Source organism: Equus przewalskii, chromosome 1 (genome assembly GCF_037783145.1).
Source record: "Equus przewalskii isolate Varuska chromosome 1, EquPr2, whole genome shotgun sequence".
In the NCBI taxonomy this organism is placed as follows: domain Eukaryota; kingdom Metazoa; phylum Chordata; class Mammalia; order Perissodactyla; family Equidae; genus Equus; species Equus przewalskii.
In genome coordinates, this window is record NC_091831.1 from 5,562,369 (window position 1) to 5,581,920 (window position 19,552).

General features: G+C 47.2%; 1 protein-coding gene across 1 annotated transcript; it reads left to right on the forward strand.

Annotated features, from left to right (window-relative positions):
- The first annotated feature begins 148 nt into the window (after positions 1-148).
- Positions 149-14,314, forward strand: CLRN3 (clarin 3). The gene is made up of 3 exons (XM_008526086.2): positions 149-534; positions 7,367-7,546; positions 12,441-14,314. Exons 1-3 carry the CDS (start codon positions 306-308, stop codon positions 12,719-12,721), a joined length of 690 nt encoding a protein of 229 aa, XP_008524308.1. The 5' UTR covers positions 149-305; the 3' UTR covers positions 12,722-14,314.
- Positions 14,315-19,552: the final 5,238 nt, after the last annotated feature.

Here is a 19,552-nt window from a genome sequence, read left to right on the forward strand (position 1 = left end):
TATAAACTAGTTGTGTGGTTGAGGAAGTCCCCGGAAAGACTGTGCGCACCCCTTGTTCCTGCTGGTTGACTATAACCATAGCAACCCCTTTACTCCAGACCAAAGTCCAGCTCCTGTAAATCTTTATGACTGTGTTCACGGTCCAATGTTCATTAGAATAACCCTTCCTGAGAAGAGCGAGGTTTTATATTTGACAACAAAGTATTGGACTCCATTTCTAAATACTGGACTCCAAATGATAAAGTCTAAAAATATTATAAAAGATCTTTGTTTTTTTACCTTAGGACCCTTATTTTCCTGAGAAAATGCCTACAACAGAGAAAACATTGATGTTCTTAGCAAGCTTTTTGGCAAACTTGGCATCTTTCATCGTAATTTGCTCTGTTCTTGGGACTCAAGAATGGATGAGCAGTGCAATTGCCGTTAGCGACTCTTCTTCAAATGGCAGTATTGTTATCACCTATGGACTCTTTCGTGGTGGGAGTACTCAAGACGGGAGTGCTGGACTTTTAGAACCAGACAAAGAATTTGAAGGTAAATGACAGACTAATTTGAATAAGTACCATGAGATTGAACTAAGTGGGTAGGACTCGTGTCATTCTATATTTGGGCCAAATAACCGTTCAAAAATAATTTCTTTGTAAGCTTTAAGTTGGACTGTAGATATGAACAGATTTTTTAATTTTGAAAATTACCGTATTATTACTTCAGCTTCCTCATCTATTTGTGTCAGACAACAGTCTGAATCCTTCTAGCAGAGGCTATGTTTAAATGGGACTGCCAAGTTTATGGACAAGTAAATAATTAAGTAATAATGTATAGCAGCAATATGGTATCCAACAGCCAGTGGGAACAGCATTTTTGACTGTACTGACTGAGGATTTTTGCTTGGAGGGGCAGCTTCTGTCCAGAACTTCATCAGTGGCATCTATGCAAGGAAAGATCACAGTGAAAAATATGGTCAATTTCTTCTTCTATATCTCAAATTCATTTCTTTAACTGATTTGAATTCACATTCGTACTTCCAAAACATCTCATTGTCGTTGGACATAATATCGTTTCCATTAATTCTAGTAATAGTATATTTTACAGGAATACCTAATTTTTTTCTGATTTCTTATGTAATAGTTTCCTACTCTCAAGGTATTGAAAATAAAAATTAGTTGAGAAGTGATAAGTTGAATTTAGCTACTTATTTGACTTTTGAAGTTTGAATATATACCGTCATGTTGTCTAAATTCAAAAGCAATGTTGGTAAATTATTTAGCACCTTAAATGGACTTTGCTTTGACCAGTGTAGCACACAGGTATTATACAGGCATTTTCAGGTATTATGTAGACATTACCTCTTGACTTATAAATGCGCATCATTTTCTAACTTATACAACATGGTATTTAGTCCTCGTGCCACGAGTAATGGTAGGAGATTGAGTCTTAGACACCAGCTCTAAGTCCTAGCTCTAGTTTGTGCCTTTATTAATAAGATGATTTCCTGAAATCTGAACAACATGGTTATAGTTCCAAGCTGTAAATTTGTCTTTGTGACGTTAGCAAAAGCAACCACTGCCTTGGTGTTTCAGCCGCATTACACACCTCCTCCAGGGCCAGCCTCAGCTTCTCAGGAAAACAAGGGATATTCGCTTTGCAGCAACTAGAAACTAAGACTTGCAAAGATTCAGTCACGCTTCAGTTATGTGAATAGCATCTTTGAAAACAAAAACTGTGCTAGTTCCTGAATATCCAGACACATTTAAAAATTTTTAAATATGAGATAACAGTGTGTGAATTTTTTTGATTTTCATACAGTGTCTGTTTGGAGCCAGTCGGTTCCAATTTGAGACAAATGGCTTCAGCGAGAGCCCTGACTACCCATATCCAGGGCAGTGCAGAAGTGGCAAGGGTACGTCAGAGTCGTGTGTAAGCAGTGTAAGCACGGTGGTGCTGAGACAGCAGGGATAACCGTGTTCAAGGACAGTCCTGAAGGCAGCAGGGCCACATAGGCCTGCAGCTCTGGGGAGCAAGGGAGGTGGAGTATCTGCATTTGCTTTGCCTGGCTTTCTACTTTTATTCTTTGTTACTGGAGACCCATGTTCCAGCTTCCTCAAGTCACTGCCCAGCCCCTGGGTGCTGTAGAAGGTAAAGCACCTCCCAGCCAGTGAAAGTGTGCACAATTGCCCTGGTGGCCATCTGCTAAGGACCCCTTGGGGCCTAAGGGGGTCTTCATTGCCGAGGATTTTGGCAACCATTGAACTTGGAACACTTGTAAACAGTTCTCTTAGATGGGAAAAGTCACATAGCTAGAACGTCTGTCTCAGCGTCCAGCCGCTGCAGGTCCATGGATGCTTTCCCTGGAAAGCAGAACTGCCACATTACAGTGAGACGTGGCTGCTTTCCTACTGGTTTCTCATGATCACACAGGACTCATTTCAGTTTCAGAAACCAACAACTGGCAGTACAATAAAATCTGTATCAATGCCCCTTTCCTGTCCAGCAGTGATGGATTGACTTTTCCATTTGAGAAGTCAACCGTGTCAGTCTCTTGGCTGGGATGAGGTCGCACTGAATATTGCACAGCTCTGCTATCCTTCTGCATAGGGTTTATCTCATTGTGCCAATTTTGGCTGTGGATTTTGAAATGAAACAGCAGTATGAAGTGATGATAGCTGATATCAATGTGCCAAAATAATTCAGTCAACAATAGGTCAATTGGTGGGGAAAATAATCAGTCACACCTGGTAAGGAGACTCTCCAGTGTGTAACTAGATGACTCGGGCAGCTCAGCCTGACCAGGAGATCTGCTAGCCTCACCTGGAAGCATCCAGTCTGCCCAGCATCCAGAGGAAAAGTACAGGTCTACCAGTGAACTACCTCACTGTGTCTACCGGTGAGCATGTTGCCTTAGCTACCCCCAAAATTTCTGGATATTTGATTTCAGTTCAAAAACCTTCCCTGGGTAGCTGCTACGTGAGTGAGCGGCTTGGATACTGAGAGGAACTACGCATAGTTCCTGGTCTTGGTGGCCTCAACATCTAGTCTTCCTAGAGAAAGACCCCCCCGCCCCCACCCCCACCCCCCGCCATCAGTTAAATCCAGCAGCCTGCACTAATTGCAGGGCAAAGGTGTGCGCAGGGCGCTACGAGAACCAGGGCGGTTCACCCCAGTCTGGCTCCCCAACACTGTTCACAATCTCTTTTCTTCACCTACCCCCTTTTGTTCTCAGAGAACTCAAAATTGTGCTGTTAGCCCAAGCTAAACATAATTAGGAAAGTAAATCTGCTGCAAAAATCAATTAATTGCAAGACGAACAAATGAGGTTTATTTCTCCAGAATTTACAAGAAACCCCTTCCTTATGACTCCTAGCCATCCACCCCTACTCCGTACACATCAGATAGTTTTCCTGGGGAGGAGTGACTTATCGTTTGTCCCCAAAGACGTGACCACACTGGGAGGTGTAGGGTGGGAGGGCAGAAAAAGCATTTCCCCCCAACATTCTTCTCCTCAGAAATACCGATAAATTGACCAGAGACTGGGGACAGTAGCTGGGACATCCTGGGAGAGCTCCCAGACCACATTCTGGGATCTGTGGATTTAATGAGCTCTTCCAGGGACCTACTGTGGTGCACGGGTTGAGGAGCTCCACCAGGTCAGGCTCCCTGGTGACCAGGTGCTGGAGGAAAGGGTGGAGGCAGCAACTGCCTCCCCATCCCAAAGTCATCAGCTCTCCCTCGATTTCTGAGGACTTCTGAAAACCAGAGCTAGAAGGGACAGATGGCAGGTGGCACCTGAAGGGTTAAATCTCTGTGCGGAGAGCCCGGATGTCCACATGACCCCATTTATTCACGCGGCCCCGGTGCCCCTAGCACATTTTGCCTCCCAGCTGCAGGAGTCGTGGCCTCTTTCCTGTGACCGCCAGATTCCGGCATTTAGTTCCAATTGTGAGGTGGCTTTCCTGATTCCAAAGCTTGGCCCCTAAAAGGAAGAAAAGAGAACGGAATGTAATTGCTAATTTTGTAGGCAGAGAGCAGCTGTCAGATGCTATGGAGGTTTATTGTGATTTCATCCTTGCTAACTTTCACTGAGTTTCCAGCTTTCATTGCCTGAGTTCTGAGCCAGGAGGGGGAGGGGAGATACAGCTGTCATACCTGTGTGGCAGAGAATTCAGAATGCTGAGGTATAATTTCACAATAGAGCAGCGAGAATTCAGATAAATCGTCACATTAATACATGGAAAGTATGAGATGAGTCAGTAGGCGCCGAATTGACTGCCTTTTGAAAAATCATGTCTATTACATCTTCCCAACAGTCAGAAACAAAGTTTCTCTTTTTTTTTTACTCTGAAAAAGTAGAATATTTGCCACTTGAGAATTTAACATCCATTTACGGCTGTTAATAAGTGCATAAAGCAGAAACATTCTCCAGGGCATTTCAGGTGTCTTGGCCACACGACATCTTCCCCACACTGAAATTCCTATTTTCTAATTAATCAGCCAAATTATCTCCTACTGGCTGAGGAGAGAGTTCCTTCAGTTCTCTCCTGACTCGACCCGCGCGCCTCCTTTGCGCGCACGAGGAGCAGGGGAGGGTGGAGGGGGAAGCCGTTTTTGCTGGTGGTGACTGAGTCTGGAACCATGGGCAGCATTCGACCTGCACCCCCGAACAGATGGATCTGACTTTCTGTTGTTTTTCCTGCTCTTTCTCTGGTGTCACCTTCCACTAGTTTCAAGAGGTGTGTGCTAAATTGTAGCAAAATCCCTCAACCACAGCATCTCCACAAGCCAGACAAAGAAGCAAGAGGCTCAGCCTGAGGTCAGTCCCAGCCAGGCAGCCACCCACGAGGGCAGACAGCTCCTCGGTCCCCACCCATCCCCATCCAGGCAACAGGTGGTGGCAGTCAGGTCTCCATTTTTAGTTTAACCAATGGCCTTTTAGAGTTCTTGCCTGGGATGTGTAACAAAGAGGGCTGTGCTGAGAATTTCACCGGGTCTATGGGTCCTTAACAGCAATTGAGAAAACAGCCTGGTCACCACTAGCTCAGAACAGACTGGAATGCGGGTGTTGGACTTTGCTCCCAGTCTCTGTGAGCCAGAGGCGATGAAGTCATCATCTCCCAGTCCTGGTCCTGAGTGGCTGCTTTCCCCCTCCTGTCCTCTCTGGTCTCCCATGGCTTTCAGGGCCTGTGTGGCAGTACTGACACCAGGTTCCTTTCTCCTGCACTCTTTCTTTCCTCTTGTTTTCTCTTCTGCGTGCTCTTAGGGCCACACCTCCTCTCTCCCCTCAGCTCTGAGCTCCTGGCCTCACTCCCCTCCTGCCTCCTCTGGCTGCTGGTCCAGGAGCCTCTCCTTGCCGCCTGGGCCACTCCCCACATGGCCTGCTCAATCCAGGGACCCTGGCTCACAGGCATCAGGATATTCTCACGCATGAGGATCTTGACCATAAGATCCAATACCTAGCGATGTCTGATGGCAGACTTGCCGGCCAAATCTCTTTCATGTACATTCCGTCCAATGACAGGACATTTGTCTCCCTCATAGACTACTGCTGATTTTTTAAAAAGCTGAACTGATAGAATTTAGAGGTTCAACAGTGGAGAGAGGATGGACCCTGGGGAGGTGGTATCAGATCTCATCGGCAGTGCTGTGCTGGTTCTGGCCAGCATGCTTTGAGAAGTAGAGTCGGACTAATGTTTGCAAAGCCAGGACCAGGCCAGCAGGAGCTTTGGAATCGCATCTTACAAAGAACCTTTGGGAGACGTGGCTGTTCATCACGCTGGGGTTTTATCCCTCTTCAAATATTTGGGAAGCCTGTCAGGCAGGAGAGGAGCAAGTGGATTCCGTGTTGCTCCAAAGGGAGCATAAGGACCCTGGGCAAAAGTCATAGAGGCGCAGATTAGAACCAACACAATGAAGAATTTTGAAATAATTAAGGTCCCACAGGGATGGAAGGGATGGCCTTGCAAAGAGAGGGCCCCTGGCTGCCAGGACACAGTTCCACAGGAGGCTTGGTAAGAAACCTTCCAGGGCCTTTCTGGTTTCTGTTCTTTAAAGCTGCTCTGGGGTGAGGATGTGAGTGGCTCCCCACTGTCTCCCTGGGGCCTGAGAAACAGGAATGGAAAGAGGGAACCTTTAACTTTTTCTTGCCCACCCCCATCATGGTCCTCATACCTTGCAATTCCCCACAACTTTGTTAGTATATTACTATGGACTCTGAAATCTTTTTCCCAGATTATCTTCTTTATATCACTGTGACTTTCACAGAACACCTCGGCAAACACTTTATTTAATGTGGCGGCAATTTCCTAAGGGCTTACAACACACTGGTGGCCCTTGGAGATGTTTTATACATATGTGGCTAGATTTACCCATCAGTGTGGGGACAGCAGGCCTCTGATGTCTGTCTATTTTGTGATGTAAAAAAGGAGTAAGTAGAGGAAACCAGCGCATGGGAGGATGTCTGGTGGTGGTTCAAAACAGGATGGCAAAAGCAGGAACTGATGGCTAACGGCCCAGGGCATCTGTGTTTCACTTTACACAAGTGCATATCCATGTCTGGAGCACCTTTGCACTTAAGAAACACGCAAATTTTTTTTTTAATGCTGTTAGAGTGCAGAGAAATTTAGCTTAGAAAGAAATCTGATGATTTACCCAAGCGTCTGATGGTTTCCAGCATTTGAGCCACATGGGCATTGGATCCTCTCTGGCTCCAGGGAAGGTGAGCCAGGAAGTGTGGCAGATGCCTCAGTTTGTACACACAGAAGTCACTCTCCTATCTCCAGGGCCAGCCTTCAGCTCCCACCTTCCCGGTCACCTCCGTGAGCCCTACGCCCCCTGGCCTTCTCTGCAACGAACACCCCTTGCTCTCTGGCTCCCTTCAGAGATCTCAGGATTGACCGGATCCTCGCTGTCACAGGTTTTCAGGGCGGCCCACCCTGTAAGTGTCTCCAAGTGGAAGCAGAGTTGGTGCTCAGAGCAGAGGACACCGACTCTGATGAAATTGTGATACTGCCCGCTGGCGAGTGTCTGAGGCCAGAGTGTACGATGGGAAGATTGTCCAGCTGGCAGCAGCTTATTGAGGAGGGCATGCTCTTTCCTAGGGGACTTTAAAATGGGGATAGACATCCAGTGATCCACAGTGATGCAGTTACACTCACTCAACCTCAGATTCAACAACTGGTCTAAGTGAGGAATGAAGCTCCTGAGTCCTGGTCCCTCCTGTTCTTGCACGCCTGAGAGATGCCTTCTGGCAACTTCTACCCAAACTCCTATGCGGATAAGATGTGGAGGGAGGCTGGGTTGTGTGTGGAGCAGCCCTCGGATCTAGGGTCAGTATTTGCATTTTGTACTATGCACTTACCAAACGTTGTTTTAGTTCTAGAGGTATTGAAAAATTCTTCCCAAAAAACTCTGCATGTGTTGGTTATCGTGTTCCTGATCCTCAGTTTGGTCACTTCGCTGCTGAGTTGTGGATTTACCCTCTACAACAGCATCAGCAACCCCTACCAGACGTTCCTGGGACCAGTGGGGGTGTACACGTGGAGCGGACTCAGCGGTGAGTGAGTGTCCCGGAGCTCTGCCCAGAGGCCCGTTCTCTCTCTCTCTACCTCTCTGCCTCTCTCTCTTGCACATGAAACACACACAACCACAGCGGAACCCGGGAAGTCAGGAGGACCTACCAGGTGCCGAGGCATGTGCTGAGGGCTGGGATTTCCTTTCGTAAATGTACAGCATTTATTAAGCATATTTGGAAATAAAATTCTGTTTTAAATTCACTGATGAGAGGTGAGGAGTAAAGTGAGGAGGGGACGTTAGGTTTTAAAATACATAATATACGCCAGTCTCTGCTTTTGAGTATCTTTGGTTGAATGTAGGGAGTTCCACCAAATGCACGTCAATCAACAGAATAGTCCCCGGGCTCCTGCTTTGAGCTTAACTCCAAATTAGCCTCCATGTGACGTATAGAAGTACGCGCACACACGCACACACATACACACATGTGCACACACTTATTTACTCTCCTTCTCTCCTCCATTCAACAACCATCAACTTGGGCTGAAACCTAACACAACACGTTTGTATCATTGTGCTACAGAGAATCACAAAGGATGTCATTTAGGAGAATCTTGGGTCAACGCCCTTCTCGTGGGTGACCTGTGAGCCCGGGCTGCTGCTGTGTGGTGTGGCTAGGTTATTTTATTTGTTGTTGGGCGAGGTGTTGGGGTGGGGATGGAGCCCAGATGGGAAGTGGCTTACAGCTTTGAGTCACGGTATTTCTGCCTCTCACTGGGTCTCAATGAGGCTCAGCCACATGTGCCCAGAGGTGTGGTGAAGTGAGTGCCTCTTTGCCCCTGCCAGGCAGCCGGGTTTCCCCTGCGCTTTCCCTCTCTCCATCACGAAAACTTGATCTCAAGAAAGGATCTGCAGCTCATCCTACTAGTGGGATGACTCTGGAGGTGGCTTCACATAAGTTCCAGATACGGCAATTTAACACAGTGCAGAAACTTTCAAGCACAGGAAAGGTGCTGTGGAAATCAGGCAGCCTTGGAGGGGAGACTCTGGGCAGCTTCCTGCTGTCCTCTGTGAGAGGCCAGCCTCACGCTAGCCCAGAGCCGGTGGCTGGAAGAGGCCCCCGTGTCTCTATGCCGTGGCTATCAGCAGTGGTGTGCTGGAAAATGTGAACAACTGGTTCTAGGAGGAGGGGAGCCCTGACTGTAGCACTGGCTGATGCGAGTGGTGTAGACATTTCCACTATGGCTGTTTTCATGCTAGTTGTTGAGGAGATGTGTGAACGGGCCCCAGCACAGTGTGGATCCGAGGGAGAGCCATGCAACTCACTGGTCAAACAGGGATGCTTTTAAAAATGAGATTCGTAATCGTTAATCCAGGACAACAGATGGAAACTGGGACTGTCCTGGGCAAACTTGCGTGTATGGCCACATTGCATACCTCAGCTCTGAGGATCTGGGCTCAGGCTGGTTTGGCCGCATTCACACATGGTTAGCCTTTTCCTTTCTCTCTGTGCCTTTGTTACTTGCTGGTAAAAAACAAACAGATCCCCCAATTTAATGGACATCCACTGTGGGCCAGGAAGACAGCCCTGTGGGATGACTATTTCTGCTTCCTGTCTCCCAGTGGAGCTGAGTGTGGGAAGGCTAGAAGACTAGGTTGCAAACTCAGATGCCCTTACCCAAATGCCATGTTTCCTTCGCCCAAGCTGTTTCTAGGATTATAATTCACTTCAGTCAAGCAAACAAAAGGTGAGACTCACTGGCACTCATTGCCAGGGTAAAAAATAGAGTATTTTAATTTTTTCTCTTGTAATTAAGAAGCTAAGGGGAGCAGTGGCTTCAGGTACAGCTGGATCCAGGGTCTCAGCCCTTGCTATCAGAACTGTGTTTCCCCCTAGCGCTCTGTCTCTAGATTTCCCCAGTGTTTCCTCTGTCACCAAACAGCCCAGCTGGTCCTCTTGAAGGCAAGATGGCTGCCAGCCAGTCATGGCTCATGGCTGACGGCAGCAACCCCAGGAGAAAAGACTTCTGTTTTTGCCCAAATCTGACTCTCCCTGGAATTGCTGTTCCCCATCCCTGGAGCAATCTCCCTGGCCGACAGGGTTGAATCCACTGATTGACCCACCGATTGGCTGAGGACACCTACCCACCTTGGAGCTGGGCGAGGGGATTCCGAGAGGAAAATCAGGCACTAGGACCAGGGAGGAGGGCTGGAGGTGGGGCCCTGGAACAAAATCGTCTACTATGTTCACAGGATCAGAGTTCAAAGCCCATCCCTTCTTCTAGGCAAAAGGGACAGCCTGTTTTCCACAAAGTGGAGCTTCTGGTCTCTTTTCCGCCACAGTTGAGTATAAGCTGACTTTGCACAAGGCCGAGGCCGATGCATGTTTATGGAGGAAAACATGAGAAAAAGGGGCCGGCAGCATTTGCCCCAATCCTCACCTACTTCTAACAACAAAGAATTGTTTGACAAGGAGAGAGTTCATGCCACATTCCTTTCCTGGCTCGGGGCAAGTTCTAACACAGAGAGAGGCCTTAGGTGGGCGGAAAAACAATCGGAGACATTGATGTGTAAGGAGGAGGTTTGCTTCTGACAGGGGTCGAGGAAGGTCTTTGTTCAGCGTTTGGCTTTGCATCCAGCCTCCCCTGAAAGCCCCTCACGGCCTCTTGATCCCAGCGCAGTGACAGGCGGGACTTCTGCCCTGGGTTTGCCTCTGGGGTCACCTGATTTTCTTCACAGGAGCCTCGAGGGTTGGAGAACTTAGTGAAAATTCAGTTTGTGCAAGGCTCGGCCCACAGGAAGGTTTTGTGCACGAAGATGCTGTTGACATATCGAGGCAGGAGAGCAGGGGTCGGGCTGACTTCCGGGGTCCTGGAGCCAGAGGGAAGTGCCACAAACGCCTGTCCAGGCTGGCTTTGAAGAACCTCTCCTTGGCTACCGGGAAGAAGAGGAAGTGGGTTTCCTAGCTTGTTTCTGAAGGAGCAGGAGTCATTCTGGTTTGAGGAGAAGGCAGCGTCACTTCCCGGCTCCTGCGCCCTCTGACCCCGGCCTGCCCTTTGTACCACACCCGCCTGGTGTGGCCCGACTGTGACCGCAGGGGAGATAATTGCAGACTGAGAGAATGGTGGAGCCAGAGAGAACTTTGCTGACTATCTGCTCCAACACACTTGTTCCTGAGGACACCAGAGAGCGGAAAGTGATGGGGCAGAGCACGGTCACACAGTTTGATAATGACAGACCAGGACGAGAAGCCAGCATCCTGAGCCTTTGGGGGCTCCTCCTTCTACCATGGGGCCACCTCCAGTGCCCTCTCTTCCTAAAGGGGCTCAGGTCAGCATTTGTGTCCGCGTGGTAGCCCCTCCCAATTCAAATCAAAGCCATGGGCATGCCACTTTAGAAAATGTATTGAACGCTGTGTTCCTCCTGCCCCTTTATGACTAAGCTTTTCTAAGAAACTTCACAAGAGCATAATGAAGGATAATTAAGAGGTGTGAGATGCACAGAGCATCAGAGGAGGGGGTTTTATACGTACAAATTATTAAGAAATAAAACCATTACGTTGAGGATGAAAGTCTGTCATCAAGGACAGTTAGAGCATTCTCCTCACGCTAAAGCCCTGTAATTAGGGCCTTTTAGAGGGCTGTTTGGAAAAGTTCCCTGGGTGTGGGTTATAGCCAGGACATGGTTGTCGCCAAAATGTCCGTCTAGAGCTGGGTAAATCTCAGCAGACGAAGAGTCACACGGCGGGTGTCCCGAAGGACTTCCCTCCCCAGGATTCCCAGATGGCAGGGTCAGGCCCCGATGTCGCTGGATGGCTCACCTGCCACATCGAGAGTCCGGGAGCATTCGCATCCTTACCCTCCACCCCCTCCTTTTTAAACAGCTTTATTGAGGTGTGATTGACATGCCATACAATTCACCCTTTTAAAGTGTCCAATTCCAGGCTTTTAGTATGTTCACAGATACATGCAACCATCACTGCGGTTTTAGAATATTTTCAACACCTGAAGTAGAAACGCCTTGCCCTTTAGCTGTCAGCCCCGTCCCACTCACAGCCCTAAGCAACGAGGAACCTACCTTCTCTGTTCTTCTGGTCCCCTTGGGAAGATGAGGAATAAGGTTTGGAGAAAAACAAGTCGCCCGCGGCCGCATGGCTTGAGCCCTGGAGCCCTGCTCTCTCTGACTCCAGAACTGTTCTTTACACCACGACAGCTTTCCAAAGTCAATACCAAGGCATGTTCTCCAGCGGAGGACATTGTGAAGAACAAAAAAAGGGAAGATAGAAAAATTTTTTAATTCTCTTATAAATTGAGTTTAGTAAGGAAATCCTTCCTGATCAAATAGTGTTCTCCATCATGTGTAAAGTGAAATTCCAGCTCCTGAGCTGGCAGGGTGGGCTCCATCCTCTGTGTCTGGTGGTAAGGACCCATGGGGCCACCCTCCCTCAGCTGGACTTGTCTCTCACAGTCCCAGATGCTCTAAACTCACCATCCATCATGTATCTTTATTTAGGCTGGCTCTTCTCTTTGAAAGGCTGTTGTCCTTCCTCAGCCTCTCTGGTCTTTTTCATGCATTCAGGTCTCACTAGACAGTTTCCCTATTGACTCTCCTGTTCAGCCATTCATTCAGCACACCTGATATGTACAGTGCCCTAGGAAGTGGGCTATGCGATATTTTAGTTGCACAGCAACTCCTTCTGCAAGGATTGGGGCCAGAATGTTTGCTCCTGGTCATATACTGCCCTGCACCATCTGGTGTTTCATGCCTGGCATCTGCTCTTGTCTTACCTTTCTTTCACATTCTCCCCATTTCCTAAAAGAGTGTAAGCCCCAGTGTAGATTTGCAGTAAATGCCCTTACAGTACATGTTTGGTAAAGAAAAAAAGTGACGTTAAAAATGTATCACCGTATCATTTACAAACTTACCCTTCTTTTCAGCATCCTTAACTTTCGTGACCATGATGCTGTTTGTGGGGAACATACAAGCCAAACATCTCTCGCAAGAGCTGATTGAGGCACTCTACTCGTCCTATCCAAGATCCACTCACAAAGGAGTAACTCACCGTTATGGATATTCATTTTGGCTCATGCTGCTCATCATTCTTCTAAATATAGTCGCCGTGGTCATCATCATTTTCTACCAGAGGGCCAGATACCAGCGGAAGCAGGAGCAGAAAAAGCCGATGGAATATGCTCCAAGAGATGGGATTTTATTCTGAATTCTGTATTATGCTGTTTTGTCAGTAGGTCTGTTCTGTTGTACCTCAGCTCCCCAAGCAGTAACTGGCCCGCTCGTCTAACAATCAGCGTGGGAAAGTGTGGTCCCAATTGACTGTCATTTTGTGATAGTTTTGTATCTCATGACCTATGTTCTTCGTAAATGATCTGCCCTTGTAAAGTTCTTTCCATGAGGGCAAGGAAGGTGAAAGGAAAGCTCTTCAGTCCATGTAGTGTTCCAAGTGGAGTGATGAGGAGCCTATGGGTCCTTCCGGCCCGGTCTCACTGTCTGAAATAATAAAAGTTTATGTTACATACTTTAACACCTATGGTCTCATTTTCCTCAGGAGGGACCAGGTATCTTTATTCCACATTATAAATGAAGACAGAGGGATTCAGAAATCATCTTTCCAGGACCAGGGGTTGGAGGCAAAGGTGAGACTTTGGGGTGAATGACCTGGTCCTCTGGACTCCTGGTTGCTGACATAACTCAAACCCAGTGGTGGGTGGTAGTGTGGATAAGTGGCCCTCAAACCCATTTTTGAGGTTCTAAGGTAGACGCTTGTGTGGAAGAGATTAGGAAGTGAAAATATCGAGGAAAGATAAAAATTATAAGCCTGCAGTTTATATGCTAAAGAGGCTAAAGGTTTTTTTGGTTTAAAGGGATTGTGGTGAATTCAGTCAAAATGGAAATGTAACATTGCAAGAAGTTCTAGCAACCACCCCACAAACCAACTCTTTGCTTAGTCACTACGGTGTAGACAGAAGTCTATCACCCAGCAGGAGAATCGTGCCCAACCAGAGGCCGAGAAGGAAAGGGGGTGAGCACATGGCTTGCAGGATTCCCGGAGTCAAGGCCAGGGCAGACACAGAGCACAGGTGTGGATTGCCCTCTAAAAACAGGTGGGTGAAACTGGTTCATGGTCCCATGAGAAGACAACGGGCAACCAGGAAAATTTAAAAAGGCACCAGAATGGATTTGACCTACTTTGCCTGTAGGATATTCTTCTAGACAGTCACTTTCAGGATCTTTTGCTCTTGAATACCCCACAAATCAGCTGGTTTGAACATTGACAAGATTCTGAAATAATCACCTTCCACGTCTTGATGGAACCAAAGCCAAACAGAGCAGAATTCCCTCAGTGTAATTCACAAAGCAAAGGCTCTTTAGACAGAAAAATCCTTTATGAAGCTATCAGGGATTAATGACCTTCTTACCTATTATTTTTTAAGAATTTGTCTTAGAAAGAATATTTTCCTTCAAGAAGCACGTCTTGAATCCCTGTGACGTGCTTAGCACCGTGCTAACCCAGGGACCTGCCCCCATGGAGCTTACTGCGAAGCAGCCAAGACAGACATTAATAAGCAGCCACTAAATTCCATGTCAAACAGGTACTTAGTCACAAAATTGTGCTCATTCTTTGAAAGGACAGTTCTCTATAAGCTCCCACCCCAAAGTCGTACTAAGTCCGGGTTACTCCAATAAATTAACTTACTGCAAAACTTTGAACATATTAAAATTCTGATTATCAACAGTGAAAATTTTCTAAATTCTCTGAAGCCAGAAACATTTATGTTCCTTGAAGGTTTGAACTTTATATCAGGTTTTGCTAATGTGGACAGGTAATGAAGAGGAAACAGATACAGGTAACAAATCCATGCGAATGATGGCTGAACAGGTGGGCGCTGGCATCATGTGTTGGTGCAGAGGATGCCGTGGGATGTGAGGACCACATGCATTCATCTCAGCAGCTGAGCAGAGCTTGGTTTACTTAGGGGACAAACTATCTTAATCCTTATATCACAGAGGGCCTTTAAGGAAGCATTGAAAATATAGGAATCCAGTAAATGGAACTACGTTTCACAGTTCGGGAGATGAAGAGAACGGCTCCATTGTTATGTCTGAAGGCAGAAGGTAATGAAACTACGTGTGTGTATTCAGTGGAAATCTTGTTAAGGAAGAGCAACACTTTAGACTGTTCACAAATGCAGACGGTGCTGAAGGGCCCAGCTGGGCCTCTCAGCCCCAGCCTGCAAAGCGGGCTTTTTGGCGAATGTTGTGGTGCAATGAGGGTGACTGACTTGTTTTTCAAGGAAAAAAACGCCGTTGCAGGGCAATTTGCTGTTCTAAACTACTTAATCGATGTGCATTACATTTGTTGTAATGGAACCACCTGAAACACTATTTTGAAGGTCCAAACTCGTCTACAGAATTAGAACGTTTCAGGGATCATGATATGACCCCCAAATTAGCCCATGTGGTCCTGGGTGACAAGGTTCATCCGTATTTGCAAAATAAAGAAATCATATAAAATATCGTGCTCTTCAATTTTGTAAGAACCCAGGGTCGCTGATGATAATTTTAGGGAAATTAATACTTTATACTCATGTCAAAGGGATCGGGCCCCCCTCAAAGAGCTGATGTTTGCAGAGCGCCGTGGGAGATAGGTAACCTCAGGTGAGCTCTCCCATCATCATTAGAATGTTCTTTGATCGTCTCGTGAGACCCTGTGGATTAGGCAGGGCAGGAGGAGTTGTCTCCTTGGATATGATACTTCCCAGGGTCTAAATAGCGACCCTCCAGCCGGCCCCACGTGCCTGTGCAGTATCGATACCCGTGTATGTGGCGTGTGGTCATACATGTACACGTACCGTATCAGCAGCCTCCTGCCTCCTGAGGCTGCTGGGCCTCTTGGCAGCCCTTGGAACCTGCAGATTCTGCAAAGGGCAGGCAGGTGCCCAGCACAGTTCTAGAGCAGGCTCTCCGTCCACCTGCCCAGCATCTGCTTAGCGCCCACCCAGTGCCCATCTTTCTCTTTCGCTCAAACCAGCCATTGAGTGCAGACTTGAAGCCAGGTTCTTAATTGCCTAATCCGATGTTTCTCTACACCCTGGACAAGGATGCCAGCACGGCCTGTGTGGGACAAGATGGCTCAGAGTCAGGAGCCTGTCTGATTCTGAAATTCCAGCTTGGAGAGAGGCTGGGGCGCCTTGGTCCCTGAGCCCTTCTTGGGCATTCCTGACCCCGGCACCCAGAACCCCCAGGGTCCTCAGGCAGGTAAGTCCTTCAGCTAGGGGTGTGGAGGGCTGAGGCCTCCATAATATCAGGGGGGTGGTCTGGCCTCTGGTCCTTCTTCCCTGTCCTTACCTCCCAAGCACCCCCCCCCCCACCCAGGACATGGGGACACAGCTGGAGGCTCGATTTGCAGACTGCTCTAGCATCTCATAGCCAGAGATGAGATGTGAGAGGCCAGCAAAGTCCCTGCCCCTCTCTGAGCTTCTGTTTTCTCATGACTGAAAAATACATGATAAATAATAGAAACAACAGGGTACCACTGAGCAGAGAAAGTTCTAGAGAGTCAGGCAGTCTGGCATGGGGAAGCTACTTAATCTGAGTCTCAGTAAACCTCATTCTAATCATCTGTGAAATGGGATAACAGTAGCAGGTTTCGCTCCCTCTCAGGGTTGTGAGAATGAACCCTGACAAAGTGTGTAAAGGGCCCCTGGCCCTTGAGGATGGATGGCCCTCTCCCTCCCTCTCAGAACCGTGAGTATGGAAAAACTGTAAAGGTGAGACCAACACGCCCCCTTAGCTACTGCAGGCCACATTCCTTCTTTTGGTTATAAAGGAGCAAGCAACAAACAAAAGCTTAAGCCCAGGGAGGGTAATAAACTCGCCCACGCATCCAAAGGTGGCAGGTGGCAAAGCAGGACTATAAACAGGTCTCCGGGCCCTTGTTCTTTTGACCTATGTTTGATTCAGTTCCACGAACACGTGCATGCATCAGGCTGACGGTGATGGCGCAGGGACAAAGGACCAAAGGTCCCTGCTCTGGGAGCTCCGTACTGGACAGGAAGTGTGGCCTTCCTGGTGTGTCCCCTAGGGTTTAGGACCACATTTCACTGTATTTGTGGGTCTCACAGTGAATCTCATTCACAGAGAACAAAGAGGAGCACCTCCCACAGGCAAAGACACCTCATCTGTTTCAAATAAATCCTCACCTGGGCTTGGGTGCTAACCTGAGCCGGAGAGGGTGGGTCTCCCCAACATGACCCTCCCACACCCAGAGGAGGCAGCAGATCCCGAAGGACTTTGTGCTCCTTAAAATAGAAAGCGAGGCCTGGGTTACTCATGGTGACCAGCGTCACTGGTTTACTGAAGCTGCATGCAAGGAGGAACTGAGATACGTGGCATGTTTGTGAAACATTAGATGCCCTGAGCAAGGTTGCATGGAAGGATGTCGCAGGTTCTGTCCATGCTCCTCCTGCTCTTCCTGCCATGTGTTCTTGGGCCACCAAAGACTGAAAAATAATCACAGCATCAGAATTTCAGACATCGCCCTAGTTCCAAAATAATGCATTTGTATTTGTGACAGGCTTCAGACCACAAAAGTTTCATTTTTAACATGTTTACATGTTTAGTGAAAAAAGAAAAATTTGGATAGAAATAGATTGTATTTTATGACTACTAGTTTTAGCCAAACTGCTTTAAAAATGAACACTCCTCCTACCTCCCACCTCCCCCCGTCACCAGGAGGAGTAGATTTTTCATTTTTAACCGTGAGCCTTTGTGGACTTCCTCATTCATCTGCTTATCTTGAAGCATACGACTTCAACAAAATGTCCGACTTGTAAATCACTCTTCTGGAAGGGGAGTTCTGCTTTTCTAACTCAGGGCTCAGGAACAGTGGAGCCCACGGCGGGTCTTCCAAGATAGAGGGCAGCGGGCGAGGCGTGGTCTTCACAGCTTTATCAGCAGTGGGGACACAACAACGTCGCTGTCTCTCAGGGTGTGCTTCCCCTAAATGCTGTACAGGTGAAACTTCGTTGAATCCTCACGGCAAAAGAGTGTGTTGGTTGCTAATTAACCCTGTTTTATAGATGAGTGACTGAGGCTTAGACTGATGTGTGGCGTGTCCACCATGCCCCAGCCAGGGAGAGGCCGAGTGGAGATGCCGCACAGACCTTCTGCCCACATCTCCTGAGAAGCACGTGGCTGGGCCCACAATCTGACAGTGGCTCCAGGTGCGTATATAAAAGGGTTGTAAAAAGTCTCAAGTACGCATCCCAGCACTAGACCTTGGCCTCCACTGCGCATCCCCCAGGCATGTGGCTTTTGGAGTTAACAGTTTGCTGGATTCTTGAAGTATTTCATCAGGTAATCATTCACCCTTTGATTAAAAATTTAACCGTTTTCGCCAGACACTACACACTGCATCTTAAGTTTATGCACTTCAGATAGACTGTCCTCTTCTTGGTGGCTCCATCACAATCATAAGTGGGGATTAAGTATTCTATTGAAGGCAGGCGGTGCAGTGCAGAAAGCAGATGCTTGCGTGTCAAGAGACTTAGGTTTTAGCAAGTACTCATTGAACAAGTATTGACGTAGCACCTAATATATTTAATGCACGAGGCAGGAGCTGGGAACCCAGTAATGTGCATGGTGAATGTGGTGGTACGGCTGGACAGACAGATGTTGAATCTATCATGACGAGGTGCTTTTGAAGCAGAACTACTGGGTGCTATGGAAAATCCCAAAGGAGAACCTGAACGAATTGGGAAGGCGTGAGAAAGACATGGCCCTAGCTCCACCCCAGACTCTGTGACCTCAAGCAAGGACTGCAGTAGGCTTTAGAGGGGCTCTGTTTCAACCCACCACCCATGCGGAGGAAGGGGAAACTCAAACACCCTGAGCTGTAGCACAGCTTTCTTGTATCTACTTCTTCATTTGAAAAATAAAATAAATAATAGGGTGGAAGAAGATTTAGTTCTTTTTTTTCCTTCATCTCATAGACTTTATTTTTTGGTGAGGAAGATTATCACTGAGCTAACATCTGTGCTAATCTTCCTCTATTTTGCATGTGGGATGCTGCCACAGCATGGCTTGACAAGCAGTGTGTGGGTCCACGTCTGGGATCCAAAGCTGCGAACCCCGGGCCACTGAAGTGGAGTGTGTGAACTTAACCACTACACCACTGGGCTGGCCCCTCATAGACTTTATTTTTTAAAGAAACATTTACACAAACACCAAATACAAACAAATCAAAGTTCCAAGTATGCAGGATGCATATAATAAGTGTTTTCCAGGAAACATTCCTATAAAAATTATATTTTTGTGAACGCTTTTCTTCCATGAAAGATATAATCTTGCTTTGCTGTATAGTGTTGTTGAAACATTGTCTTTGACTTTTGCCTAACAAAAGCCAATTCATGAATGATGATGACAGTCGGGTATGTTCAATAGAAAGTGAAAAACTCGTTTCTTATTCCAGAAGGAAGAGTCTTTAAGCAAAAAAAACTTCTGTTTTGCAGACTCCTCCTTCATTTTTCATTAACACACAACTGCCAAAGAGCTGGTGGTGTACTGTTAAGGCCACCCCAGGGTCATCCATCTGGGAACTCTATAGCTTTTTACTGAGCGTCTCCACCCACGGATGTCTCACTCTCTGCTGTAAATGCAGCTTCTTTGGAAAAGTTTCATAGCTATGCTCTGACCCACCTCAACTAAGGCCAAACCAACTGGTAAATTGCCATCTCCAGTATTGCCTCATGTAAATTGTCTAGCTTATTGCCTCCAGTGAAAATTTGGCCATTATGGACTTCCCAATCAAATAAAAGTTTGTAGAGAATTTGGATAGCAGGATAGAGGATGCATCACTTTTTCAGAGGATTGTAGAGATTGATGGCATTTAAGATGCTCCACTGCTACGGACCAGGAGGTTTCAAAACTTTTTGTTTCAAGACCCCTTTGCACTCTTAAAAATGATTGAGGACCCTAAAGAGGTTTCGTTTATTTAAGCTGGCTCTACTGATATTTACCATACTAGAAACTA